Raw genomic sequence first — 14,448 nt, forward strand, 5'->3', positions numbered from 1 at the left:
ATGAAAGACAGTCTACAGCAGAACAATGGAAACATTTGCAAATACAGCAGGAACCTGGCTGGATGGGCATTTCCTGTTACGTGTTTCTTTTAGAATCGTTTGATAACCTGTTCTATAACTTATCTGCATCTGAAAAACAGCATAAAATTATAAACTTTAAAGAGACACATTCCCTTTAATATCACAAATCTTTTGTGGAGAAAAACATTTGAAAGTGCCAAAAGTTTCATTCTGGCTGAAAACACCTTATCTGTGTGTTGCTGGGTGGCAGGAGTGAAACCTAACTCACACACTAACCACACCTTGTACATATTGTCTGTAACCTAAAGAAAGGACTAGCAACAGCACATAAAACAAAACTGAAAGGAGGATGTCAACTGTTAAAAGAAGCAGAGTGAGACACAGACTCCATTCTTGGACCAACCTGCAGAGAGGTATGTGGACTCAACAAACGCACTTATGTTTTTTTTTTTTTTTCCCTAAAAATCTGAATGTTTACAGTCAACGTTGTAAGTACTGTGTGTACAAGGACATATTTAGACACAGCTGTATAACTTCCTGACTGATAAAAGCAAATGTATGTCAGTTTTACCAGGACTAAATGATCCAGTGAGAAACTTGTGATTTGTGAATTATATGTCCCCAGTCTGTTACACCTATTGTATTTACATTTTGGCCATAAAAACATTACAATATTTTGGTATCAGCTGCTCAATTTTAAGGTTTTAAATTTCAAATCCTGCAAAAATGTATTTATTTGTCTTTTTACATTGATTTACTCAAAGTAAAATGTAATTTGATTCTTAGCAGGTTCTAAAATGATTGAAATCTAGCCTCAGACGAACAGAAAATTAAGTGAAACTGCACAGTGTGGAAATCTAACTACACTCTATGATTCATGAGCTTGTTGAGGGGTCAGACTGTCATTTATTCTGCACTTGATAAGATTCAACCACAGCTTTTAATCCACAGGCTTTTCGATCGGTGTGACTCGAGTAAAAATCCTTCTGAATGACTTTCTAACTAACAGGGCCCAGAGAGTCAGAGTAAACAAGGTTTTGTCTGAGCAGTTCGTGACATCGACTGGTTCACCAGAAGGGTGTGTTCTGTCCCCTGCTGTTGGTGATTCTGTACACAAACTTGTGTCGGAGCACATTTGACAGTAAAACCATTTTAAAGTATGCAAATAACATGATTATTGTTTGTCTTTTGCACGGCAGCAAAACCAGCCATGGATTTGTTGTTGAGCACTGATCACTGATCTCCAGCTCAACATATTGAAAACCAAAGACATAAATGTTGTTTGTTTTAGAGAGAAGAGGCTTTCTCCTCTTTTTCTAATTGTACTGTCATGAACTTTGACCTTTAACATGCTAACTGAGGCCTGTAGGGTCACCTGGGGTGAATTTGCTTGGACGTTCACTGAGGAAAATTCCTTATTTTATAGCTAATCTTTTCTGTTTTATCTTATTTATATTGATGTCAGTAACTCTTTTTTTCCTACAGGGACACTGACACAAACATCTGAATCTGAAAAATGAGCTTCCAGTGGGCTGAAGATGACTTTTTGCCTCCGGGCGTGGTTCGAATGGACCGTGAAGGGCCAAGAGATGGTAGAACCTACATCATGTACCATGGCACCACCAGTGCGAGTGCTCGATCTATCCTGGCTTTAGGTTTTCGCCAGTCTCTGGACGGGATGCTCGGTAGGGGCGTGTACCTCAGCAGAGACCTGGAGAAAGCGAGTCGCTATCCCATCGATCATCCTGAGAATGACAGGGTTGTCATTAAGGTTAAGGTCAATGTGGGAATGGTTAAAGCCATCGATCGTCAGAACCACCCACTTCAGATGACCTGGCATGACCACGGTTACGACACCGCCTGGGTGCCGCCCAACTGTGGGATGGTGAGGAGCGGCCTGGAGGAGAATTGTGTCTGGGACCCGAAGCGAATCTCAATCATTGGCACCATTGAACCAAAACCTGTCTAGGGCGCTGGATGTGGTGCCTGGGGCTATAGGTAAACTCAGGAGCAGGTTCTGATTATTTTGTACATTCAAATGTATTTTTATATGTTTGGATAAGAAATCATAAATTGTGATATTTTGTAACCATGTCACTGTAACCTGAAAAATAAATGTGTCATAAAAAGTTCTTACTGTGTGGATGTGTTCAGTGCAGTATAAACTATGCAGTATTTTCATGCAACATTTAAAAAGTACAGCGTTAGTATAGCATAGTTTGTTTCACAGGACAAGATGAAAATACAGAATTAATCAAAACGCATAATAGCCTATGGGAGCAGGCTGTTTTTCTTACATATTTACATTAAGGACAATGGTTACTATAAACAGAGTACTGTATATATACAGTTATTAAATTAAATATAAATAACTACAGATAAGAGGCAAACCAGGTTGTAGTGCAAATCGGTTAATTAACTTATGGCAGATCTATTTCTAGAACAGGGGTGTCGAACTCCAGGCCTCCTGCAGGTTTTAGATCTCACCCTGGGTCAACAAACCTGAATCAAATGATTAGTTCATTAGCAGGCATCTGGAGAACTTCAAGACATGTTGAGGAGGTCATTTAGCCATTTGAATCAGCTGTGTTGGATCAAGGACACATCTAAAACCTGCAGGACACCGGCCCTTGAGGCCTGGAGTTCGACACCTATGTTCTAGAATAATCCTCCTCAATTTAAAATTGAAATATTTTGAATATGTCATCATACAGTACATAATATCATCAGAAGAGTCAGAGAAAACCTGGATTCACATTGAAGACCTGTGAAAAACATCTTTGGCAGTATGTATGAGCTGGAGAAGCACTCAGACTTTAAATTCAGGATTATTCAACTCTGCTAAGATTAAATCTGAGACTTGGCACTTTGACAGACCATCCATTATTTTTTTTCCTGCTGAATGTGAAACAGCTGTTGTGTGGATGTGATCAGACATACAGATCCTTGACAAAATAATTTAAATGAGTAGGTTCATAAAGAACCTATGGTTGATTAAGAAGTTCATCAATGTGGCAGTGATTACTGTGGAGCCACAGTGCCCCCTGGACATGACAGCAGGCATTACTCAGTGTGCTTAATCAGGAGACACACACACACACACACACACACACACACAGAGAAACTTAAAACAGTCACAAATATGTACAAAAAATAACTTTAAAATGATCCCAAAGAAACATCAAAAAATTGAGGAAACCACAAAGAATTAGCACAAAGTTCAAGAAAATGACAAACTGATTAAGGGACCCTCAAAGTTTGTGGGTTATGTTTATCCATATACAAGACAGGCAGTGATGTAAAATAGCAGTAAAGTGGAAAAGTCAATTTCAGAGACTGAGAAGTAGATGGAAGATTACTGTGAATTTAATCAAAGAGATAAGAAGGAGTCTGCTGTCCAGAACAGACGTCAGATTTCAGGAGCAGGTGAGCTAGCTGAGCTGTGGCCTGGGGCAATGTGAGCGTGCAGGTAAGAAGATATGTTCACTTTATTTGTTTTAGGCAGACTCATCGAAGGTTTGGACTCTGGTTGAGTCTGTCTGCTGAAGCTCAGTTACAGCTGCACTTCATGTGGGTCGTACATGTCGGACCACATGTGCAGCAGTACTAAGAAACAAGTCTCCTTTTTCTCCCTTCTTGCTCAAAATATGTTTTTTTTTAAAAGCCACAAGGGCAAAAAACCTTTGTCTTTAATTTCTTACCTGCCATCATCCCTGGGAGTTGCAGGACAAGATGGTAGCCAGGGTTTGAAACGACTAAATGCAAAGAGGGATAATTGGACCACACCACCACTTCCTGCTGAAGGGGAGAATGTTTTTTCTTTAATATAAAACAAAGTATTTGTATTTAATTAAATATTTGTAATTAGGGTTTAATGGGGGTTTTGATTTTTCTTTGGTTTGTTAATAAACTAAACACCAGACTATACTGCATTGTTTGTTATTTACATTTGTGTGTGTTTAGTTATCCCTTGTGTGTCGCAATGGTCTGAACAGCCCTTTTATTTACCCTTGTGTGTCATTTCATGTTTAGGTCAGTTGTGTTTATTTGGGCAGTCAGTTGGTTTGTTGCAGTTCTTGCATGAGTTGAGTTTTGTTTATTTGACCTTTTTTATGTGCTCAACATTTATTACTTTTGTAAATATCAATTTTGGGTTAAATAAATTGTGATCGTATTTTTTTCAAATCATTCCTGTGACTCCTCCTGTTTTCAACTCGGTCCATCACACTGTCATTTTCAGCATCTGCAGCTTCACATAAATGCAAAGTTAGCAGGAGTCTTAGAGCCACAGCGGGAGCTAGGTATATGGGAAATATATCAGCCACATTCCCGTAAACTTTCATTGGTCAAAATGAAAGACAGTCTACAGCAGAACAATGGAAACATTTGCAAATACAGCAGGAACCTGGCTGGATGGGCATTTCCTGTTACGTGTTTCTTTTAGAATCGTTTGATAACCTGTTCTATAACTTATCTGCATCTGAAAAACAGCATAAAATTATAAACTTTAAAGAGACACATTCCCTTTAATATCACAAATCTTTTGTGGAGAAAAACATTTGAAAGTGCCAAAAGTTTCATTCTGGCTGAAAACACCTTATCTGTGTGTTGCTGGGTGGCAGGAGTGAAACCTAACTCACACACTAACCACACCTTGTACATATTGTCTGTAACCTAAAGAAAGGACTAGCAACAGCACATAAAACAAAACTGAAAGGAGGATGTCAACTGTTAAAAGAAGCAGAGTGAGACACAGACTCCATTCTTGGACCAACCTGCAGAGAGGTATGTGGACTCAACAAACGCACTTATGTTTTTTTTTTTTTTTCCCTAAAAATCTGAATGTTTACAGTCAACGTTGTAAGTACTGTGTGTACAAGGACATATTTAGACACAGCTGTATAACTTCCTGACTGATAAAAGCAAATGTATGTCAGTTTTACCAGGACTAAATGATCCAGTGAGAAACTTGTGATTTGTGAATTATATGTCCCCAGTCTGTTACACCTATTGTATTTACATTTTGGCCATAAAAACATTACAATATTTTGGTATCAGCTGCTCAATTTTAAGGTTTTAAATTTCAAATCCTGCAAAAATGTATTTATTTGTCTTTTTACATTGATTTACTCAAAGTAAAATGTAATTTGATTCTTAGCAGGTTCTAAAATGATTGAAATCTAGCCTCAGACGAACAGAAAATTAAGTGAAACTGCACAGTGTGGAAATCTAACTACACTCTATGATTCATGAGCTTGTTGAGGGGTCAGACTGTCATTTATTCTGCACTTGATAAGATTCAACCACAGCTTTTAATCCACAGGCTTTTCGATCGGTGTGACTCGAGTAAAAATCCTTCTGAATGACTTCCTAACTAACAGGGCCCAGAGAGTCAGAGTAAACAAGGTTTTGTCTGAGCAGTTCGTGACATCGACTGGTTCACCAGAAGGGTGTGTTCTGTCCCCTGCTGTTGGTGATTCTGTACACAAACTTGTGTCGGAGCACATTTGACAGTAAAACCATTTTAAAGTATGCAAATAACATGATTATTGTTTGTCTTTTGCACGGCAGCAAAACCAGCCATGGATTTGTTGTTGAGCACTGATCACTGATCTCCAGCTCAACATATTGAAAACCAAAGACATAAATGTTGTTTGTTTTAGAGAGAAGAGGCTTTCTCCTCTTTTTCTAATTGTACTGTCATGAACTTTGACCTTTAACATGCTAACTGAGGCCTGTAGGGTCACCTGGGGTGAATTTGCTTGGACGTTCACTGAGGAAAATTCCTTATTTTATAGCTAATCTTTTCTGTTTTGTCTTATTTATATTGATGTCAGTAACTCTTTTTTTCCTACAGGGACACTGACACAAACATCTGAATCTGAAAAATGAGCTTCCAGTGGGCTGAAGATGACTTTTTGCCTCCGGGCGTGGTTCGAATGGACCGTGAAGGGCCAAGAGATGGTAGAACCTACATCATGTACCATGGCACCACCAGTGCGAGTGCTCGATCTATCCTGGCTTTAGGTTTTCGCCAGTCTCTGGACGGGATGCTCGGTAGGGGCGTGTACCTCAGCAGAGACCTGGAGAAAGCGAGTCGCTATCCCATCGATCATCCTGAGAATGACAGGGTTGTCATTAAGGTTAAGGTCAATGTGGGAATGGTTAAAGCCATCGATCGTCAGAAATGTTCTAGAACCACCCACTTCAGATGACCTGGCATGACCACGGTTACGACACCGCCTGGGTGCCGCCCAACTGTGGGATGGTGAGGAGCGGCCTGGAGGAGAATTGTGTCTGGGACCCGAAGCGAATCTCAATCATTGGCACCATTGAACCAAAACCTGTCTAGGGCGCTGGATGTGGTGCCTGGGGCTATAGGTAAACTCAGGAGCAGGTTCTGATTATTTTGTACATTCAAATGTATTTTTATATGTTTGGATAAGAAATCATAAATTGTGATATTTTGTAACCATGTCACTGTAACCTGAAAAATAAATGTGTCATAAAAAGTTCTTACTGTGTGGATGTGTTCAGTGCAGTATAAACTATGCAGTATTTTCATGCAACATTTAAAAAGTACAGCGTTAGTATAGCATAGTTTGTTTCACAGGACAAGATGAAAATACAGAATTAATCAAAACGCATAATAGCCTATGGGAGCAGGCTGTTTTTCTTACATATTTACATTAAGGACAATGGTTACTATAAACAGAGTACTGTATATATACAGTTATTAAATTAAATATAAATAACTACAGATAAGAGGCAAACCAGGTTGTAGTGCAAATCGGTTAATTAACTTATGGCAGATCTATTTCTAGAACAGGGGTGTCGAACTCCAGGCCTCCTGCAGGTTTTAGATCTCACCCTGGGTCAACAAACCTGAATCAAATGATTAGTTCATTAGCAGGCATCTGGAGAACTTCAAGACATGTTGAGGAGGTCATTTAGCCATTTGAATCAGCTGTGTTGGATCAAGGACACATCTAAAACCTGCAGGACACCGGCCCTTGAGGCCTGGAGTTCGACACCTATGTTCTAGAATAATCCTCCTCAATTTAAAATTGAAATATTTTGAATATGTCATCATACAGTACATAATATCATCAGAAGAGTCAGAGAAAACCTGGATTCACATTGAAGACCTGTGAAAAACATCTTTGGCAGTATGTATGAGCTGGAGAAGCACTCAGACTTTAAATTCAGGATTATTCAACTCTGCTAAGATTAAATCTGAGACTTGGCACTTTGACAGACCATCCATTATTTTTTTTCCTGCTGAATGTGAAACAGCTGTTGTGTGGATGTGATCAGACATACAGATCCTTGACAAAATAATTTAAATGAGTAGGTTCATAAAGAACCTATGGTTGATTAAGAAGTTCATCAATGTGGCAGTGATTACTGTGGAGCCACAGTGCCCCCTGGACATGACAGCAGGCATTACTCAGTGTGCTTAATCAGGAGACACACACACACACACACACACACACACACACACAGAGAAACTTAAAACAGTCACAAATATGTACAAAAAATAACTTTAAAATGATCCCAAAGAAACATCAAAAAATTGAGGAAACCACAAAGAATTAGCACAAAGTTCAAGAAAATGACAAACTGATTAAGGGACCCTCAAAGTTTGTGGGTTATGTTTATCCATATACAAGACAGGCAGTGATGTAAAATAGCAGTAAAGTGGAAAAGTCAATTTCAGAGACTGAGAAGTAGATGGAAGATTACTGTGAATTTAATCAAAGAGATAAGAAGGAGTCTGCTGTCCAGAACAGACGTCAGATTTCAGGAGCAGGTGAGCTAGCTGAGCTGTGGCCTGGGGCAATGTGAGCGTGCAGGTAAGAAGATATGTTCACTTTATTTGTTTTAGGCAGACTCATCGAAGGTTTGGACTCTGGTTGAGTCTGTCTGCTGAAGCTCAGTTACAGCTGCACTTCATGTGGGTCGTACATGTCGGACCACATGTGCAGCAGTACTAAGAAACAAGTCTCCTTTTTCTCCCTTCTTGCTCAAAATATGTTTTTTTTTTAAAAGCCACAAGGGCAAAAAACCTTTGTCTTTAATTTCTTACCTGCCATCATCCCTGGGAGTTGCAGGACAAGATGGTAGCCAGGGTTTGAAACGACTAAATGCAAAGAGGGATAATTGGACCACACCACCACTTCCTGCTGAAGGGGAGAATGTTTTTTCTTTAATATAAAAACAAAGTATTTGTATTTAATTAAATATTTGTAATTAGGGTTTAATGGGGGTTTTGATTTTTTCTTTGGTTTGTTAATAAACTAAACACCAGACTATACTGCATTGTTTGTTATTTACATTTGTGTGTGTTTAGTTATCCCTTGTGTGTCGCAATGGTCTGAACAGCCCTTTTATTTACCCTTGTGTGTCATTTCATGTTTAGGTCAGTTGTGTTTATTTGGGCAGTCAGTTGGTTTGTTGCAGTTCTTGCATGAGTTGAGTTTTGTTTATTTGACCTTTTTTATGTGCTCAACATTTATTACTTTTGTAAATATCAATTTTGGGTTAAATAAATTGTGATCGTATTTTTTTCAAATCATTCCTGTGACTCCTCCTGTTTTCAACTCGGTCCATCACACTGTCATTTTCAGCATCTGCAGCTTCACATAAATGCAAAGTTAGCAGGAGTCTTAGAGCCACAGCGGGAGCTAGGTATATGGGAAATATATCAGCCACATTCCCGTAAACTTTCATTGGTCAAAATGAAAGACAGTCTACAGCAGAACAATGGAAACATTTGCAAATACAGCAGGAACCTGGCTGGATGGGCATTTCCTGTTACGTGTTTCTTTTAGAATCGTTTGATAACCTGTTCTATAACTTATCTGCATCTGAAAAACAGCATAAAATTATAAACTTTAAAGAGACACATTCCCTTTAATATCACAAATCTTTTGTGGAGAAAAACATTTGAAAGTGCCAAAAGTTTCATTCTGGCTGAAAACACCTTATCTGTGTGTTGCTGGGTGGCAGGAGTGAAACCTAACTCACACACTAACCACACCTTGTACATATTGTCTGTAACCTAAAGAAAGGACTAGCAACAGCACATAAAACAAAACTGAAAGGAGGATGTCAACTGTTAAAAGAAGCAGAGTGAGACACAGACTCCATTCTTGGACCAACCTGCAGAGAGGTATGTGGACTCAACAAACACACTTATGTTTTTTTTTTTTTTCCCTAAAAATCTGAATGTTTACAGTCAACGTTGTAAGTACTGTGTGTACAAGGACATATTTAGACACAGCTGTATAACTTCCTGACTGATAAAAGCAAATGTATGTCAGTTTTACCAGGACTAAATGATCCAGTGAGAAACTTGTGATTTGTGAATTATATGTCCCCAGTCTGTTACACCTATTGTATTTACATTTTGGCCATAAAAACATTACAATATTTTGGTATCAGCTGCTCAATTTTAAGGTTTTAAATTTCAAATCCTGCAAAAATGTATTTATTTGTCTTTTTACATTGATTTACTCAAAGTAAAATGTAATTTGATTCTTAGCAGGTTCTAAAATGATTGAAATCTAGCCTCAGACGAACAGAAAATTAAGTGAAACTGCACAGTGTGGAAATCTAACTACACTCTATGATTCATGAGCTTGTTGAGGGGTCAGACTGTCATTTATTCTGCACTTGATAAGATTCAACCACAGCTTTTAATCCACAGGCTTTTCGATCGGTGTGACTCGAGTAAAAATCCTTCTGAATGACTTCCTAACTAACAGGGCCCAGAGAGTCAGAGTAAACAAGGTTTAACTTATAAATACATGTTCATATTTTTATTCCAAAATCAGAGAGAAAGAAACAGAGAGAGAGTGCAGGACAGACAGACAGGTGACAGTCTCAGGTGTATACACTGCTACAAAACAGCACAAGAGAAGGAGGATTTAGTGTTTGTGTTATTACGAGTGCTAAACAAGAAGAGTTCCCAGATGGTCCAGTGGACACATGTGTGACTCCTGTGATTAAAGCATCTTTCTTTCAGCTTAACGAGTGAACCGTCAGCTCGTTCAAACACACGTTAAAGTCCGTTTGGCTCGACACCACCGAACAGAGGCAGTAATATAACATAGCTAACATTAACAGTGCAGTGAATCCTGCTTGTGCCGTCATATTCAGGACTGCAAACCGAGCAGCATCACTGACTTTCAGCCTGTTGTGTTTGTGGATATATGACTGACTTTAATTATCCATAAAATCATCACATTCTCTGTAAGATTAAGGTCGACTATCGAACGGCGTATAAAGTAGAGGCTTTAAAACCAAGTAAACGCTGAAAGTACAAACATCGCTAATGGCAAATAACTTTGCCGACATGTGGCCAACAGTAATGTTTTAATGTTCCTCATTATTAAACATTTGCACATAAATAATTGACATCATATTCAGTACTTATGTTTAACAGTTTACTCTTCGGCCGCTACGCTTCTGCCGTCTGCGGCAAAATTATCCACAGTCACTGCCGCGCTATGAATTGTGGGATATGTTGGGCCACGAAGTCTACATCGCCACAGCCTTAAAATTCAGGGAAATGAAGGCCGCATTTCGAGCAGCCTTTGAATTGGGACAGCCTTCGGCGCGTCGCTGTGACGTAATTGGCCTTAAAATGCAGCCTTTAAGGCTGCAGACCCTGAATTGGGATACAGCCAATGTTATAAAAAAATGAAACACAGCTTATCATCTTATAGTTCTAAAATCACTCTGTTGTTAATTCGTTAGCTAGATTAGCCGCTAGCATACGCACTGTGTTTGAGGCTTGTTGCTAGCTAGTTAGCGATGCTACACACCTGCTACTCTAATAGTCTGTGTTATTGAAGGATTCAGCGCTTCTTATGTTTGTTTTTATCCATTTTTAGACAGCGATGAGATCAGCTGCACACTCTACAGAAGCCCAGAGTTACTGTTAATATCAAAAATATAATGCTGTCCTTTGAGATTTTAACATAAGACTGTGAGTGTAATGGATCTAAAACTGTTTAAATCTTCAGAGCCCTCTACATCCTGGTAACATGGAAACTTTAAAAACATCAGCAGAACGTTTCAGTAGTGTAGTCTAATTTGTTCTTTTCATTTAATAACAGAGTCCATATTATATCCACAGCTACATTCACCCTGGAGAGAAACTAGTGAGGGAGACCATCAGGACCAAGCTGGGTTTCCTGGGTCCAGAGGTTTGGAGAAACTTCTTCCTTTTCTTTCATCACAGCTGTCCTGTGCCAGATGTTCTGTTGACCCACTGAGAGAGACTTCATTTAAGAAACACCAGGAAGACTGAAGCTCATCGCATTGATCAAGCAGGACTCATGATCTTCACCAGCAGCTCCCTCACAGGGAAATCTTCAGCACTCCTCCGTAGGCCCGATCCAGGAGATGGATACACCCAGCATTTCATGAACACTGTGATGGAGACCTTTGGTTTGTGTAATGTTATAAATACTCGGATACTCCCCAGAGGCTCCAGACTTTTACATAAAGATATTATATTCAGTCCTGTAGAAAGTTATATATTTAAAAATATATGATCCTCTCTGGTCACTCTGGTATGAATAACTCTGAATCACTTTATGGTAAATAACACACTATCTGCAAAAAACTGTGAAAGAACTCCAGATAACAAGTTTGTAGTTCAACATACAAGTGACGACCTTTGACCTTCATCAGGTTTTATTTAATTGTGTTAGAGAAAATCTCATATGCTCTTCATGCAGCTGAGTACATCAAGTGTTTAAAACGGAAGCTGTGCAGGTCTGAGATCAGCAGCTTTGTGAAACACCAAACTGAGGTCCTGTTAATGCTGATATATAGTGACAGTTACATGAGTGATTAATCCTTTTGTTTTTTTGTCTTTAACTTTATCAATAAAGCTGCAGCTTTCTCTACAGCACGTGTGGTACTTTAACCTTTGTACTGTTTTCATCAGTTCATTTTTTCATTGCTCACTTCATGCACTTCTGTCTTTGTGACAGTCCAATGACATCACAGCTGTTTCCACCCCCAGTGTCTCAGGACTGGACACCTTTAAACATGTGGAGGATCAAACAGCCGTCCAGCTAAACATACATGAAACTATCAAAGCTGACAATCATTCCAATAACATCTAATGGTACATATATATAGACACAGGACTACAAGGAAATGGCTCTCAGCATCTGGCTGTGGGAACAAATGAGTCCCTGTTTGTCTTCAAATTGTGTGCATGTTTTAGACGTGTGTCACATGTAGAAACACAAAAATCCCACAATGACACAAAGATGTGTTTGACACAACTGTGCAGCTGTAAGTTGTTTCTAATGATTCATTGAAGCTCTTCTAACATTCTGGAGACAATCAGTCCATGAATCTGTTCAACACCACAACAATTTGACTTCAATGTGAACGTTTGCCATTAAATAACCTTCTTCATCCAGCTGACAAGCATCCTTCATTCTATGATATGAACAGTTCCTCCTGTTGATGACAAACCTCTGACATGATCTGCTTGAGGAGCTTTTTCATGTGAAGCTCTCTGAGCTCAGGGCTAAGTTGCTGTGTTTCATCTTTAAGAGCTGCTGCCTCCTCGCCGGACTTGTTCTTCTCTTCTTCTCCTAATGACACCATTTCTGCTTCAGATCTTTCACTGGGCCTAAAACAGATGAAGAGTAGATCTACTGCTGTTCACTGTTTGTGTCAATATGGAGAAATATGAAAGACAAACACAGCACATACAGAGAAATGTAGACAGAATGTGCAGCCAGTGCAGTAAATGGTCTAAATATCAGCTCTTTAGAAAATGATCCTGATGAACATGAAACTAACATCCAATGAGAAACACAGCTTCCTTGTTTCATGTCCAATAACAATAAATGAAGAGCTAATAAAGAGCTATTCTATTGTAAAATGCTGAGATGATTATTAGACAGAACCCAGCGGCTCACCAAAAGCCTGCATTGCAAATCTATATGAAAGTAATCTATGCTCATATATGGCAAAATCCTTTAAGTGTCACTGTGTTTTTCATCTGTGCTCTTGTTGGTTGGACAAGTTTGTAAATGACAAAGAGCTCAGTGGACTTTGCATCCATCAAATCCTGTTAGATGTTTGTTTTTCCTTCACAGCTTTGTGATGAAGGCTAAAGAACAGAGATATGAACTATTGCCAATATGAATCCTGATGCATGACGTGGGCACAGACCCACCAAAGCAACACTCAGCTCACCTCATTCCAGGCGCTTGTCTGCTGGAGACCATGAGCCTTGTTAGTCACACATTAGCACCGTGGTAGGAAACAGCCTCCATCATTTCATTAGATCTGAATTTGGACTGTTTCCCTCTGGATGAGAACCAAGTCTGTCAAATCTATTGATCCAACACAAACTATCAAACACATTGGCTCACAGTCAGATTGGCTTTGTATGGATGGTGTAACAGGGGCTGGGAAAGGATGCTGAAAGCTGAATATAATACAGAACAATAACAGGACATATAATCATGTAGAAACATGATCTTCAACAGGCACACTTCTATTATTCATGATCACAAAGAACTTGTGCAGCCCTGATATCAGCCCTAATATATGAGTGTGTTTGCCCAAAGATTGAAACAGCATCAACATGACAGCTGTAAGAAATCTTCTCTCAGCCTTGTTTGGCAGAAGATCCCTGCAACAAAGATTGTAGCTGAAAGATGACGTGTGTAAAGTTTGTCTTTGGGAGGGTTGAGGCTGTTTTTAGACCTTTGATAGTTTCAATCCAGTTCTGAAAGACAGAAATAAAAACAACATCATTAAGATCAGATCATGGAGCTGTTTCCTGCCTTGTTTCTAGCTTCACATTACAAGACTTTACTACAATAAAGATGCTAACATGTATCTGTAGGAACAACATCATTGAATCTATAACAACTGGAGCCAAACCAGTGGCTCTGCTGGGATCACTGGTGAGCCAACACTTCCTTGTTGATGCAGATTTCAGGGCTTCCTGTTGCTCCTCCCTTATAACTGTTCTCTCTTCTCAACAAATGATGACACAAAGGAATCAGCAGTGATGAAGATGATGCTGAAGAGAAGCACACATTTCACACATATAACAGACCAGTCCAAGGTTGGAGATTGGCCTGTAATTAGCTAAGACTGCTGGGTCTAGAGATGCTTTTTGAGTAAAGGTTTAACTGCAGCCAGCTTGAAGGCCTGTGGTACATACCCGATTATTAGAGATAGGTTGATCATATTAAAGATTGATGAATTAATTAATGGCAGGACTTCTTTGAGCAGTTTTGTAGGAATGGGGTCTAAAAGACACGTTGATGGTTTGGAGGAAGTAATTATTGAAGCTAACTCAGAAAGATCAATTGGAGAAAAAGAGTCTAACTTAACATCGATGGTACTAAAAGTAGCTGTAGATAATAT

At 39.1% G+C, this 14,448-nt stretch overlaps 1 protein-coding gene across 1 annotated transcript; it reads left to right on the forward strand.

Moving 5' to 3' along the window:
• Positions 1–323: 323 nt before the first annotated feature.
• On the forward strand, positions 324–6,536 carry LOC109201542 (uncharacterized). The gene is given in 4 exon segments (XM_025905144.1): positions 324–434; positions 1,507–1,964; positions 5,932–6,206; positions 6,209–6,536. Coding segments are annotated over 3 exon segments (867 nt in total). The 5' UTR covers positions 324–434; positions 1,507–1,537; the 3' UTR covers positions 6,374–6,536.
• Positions 6,537–14,448: the final 7,912 nt, after the last annotated feature.

The sequence above is a fragment of the Oreochromis niloticus genome, unplaced genomic scaffold, assembly GCF_001858045.2.
Source record: "Oreochromis niloticus isolate F11D_XX unplaced genomic scaffold, O_niloticus_UMD_NMBU tig00008834_pilon, whole genome shotgun sequence".
Taxonomy (NCBI): domain Eukaryota; kingdom Metazoa; phylum Chordata; class Actinopteri; order Cichliformes; family Cichlidae; genus Oreochromis; species Oreochromis niloticus.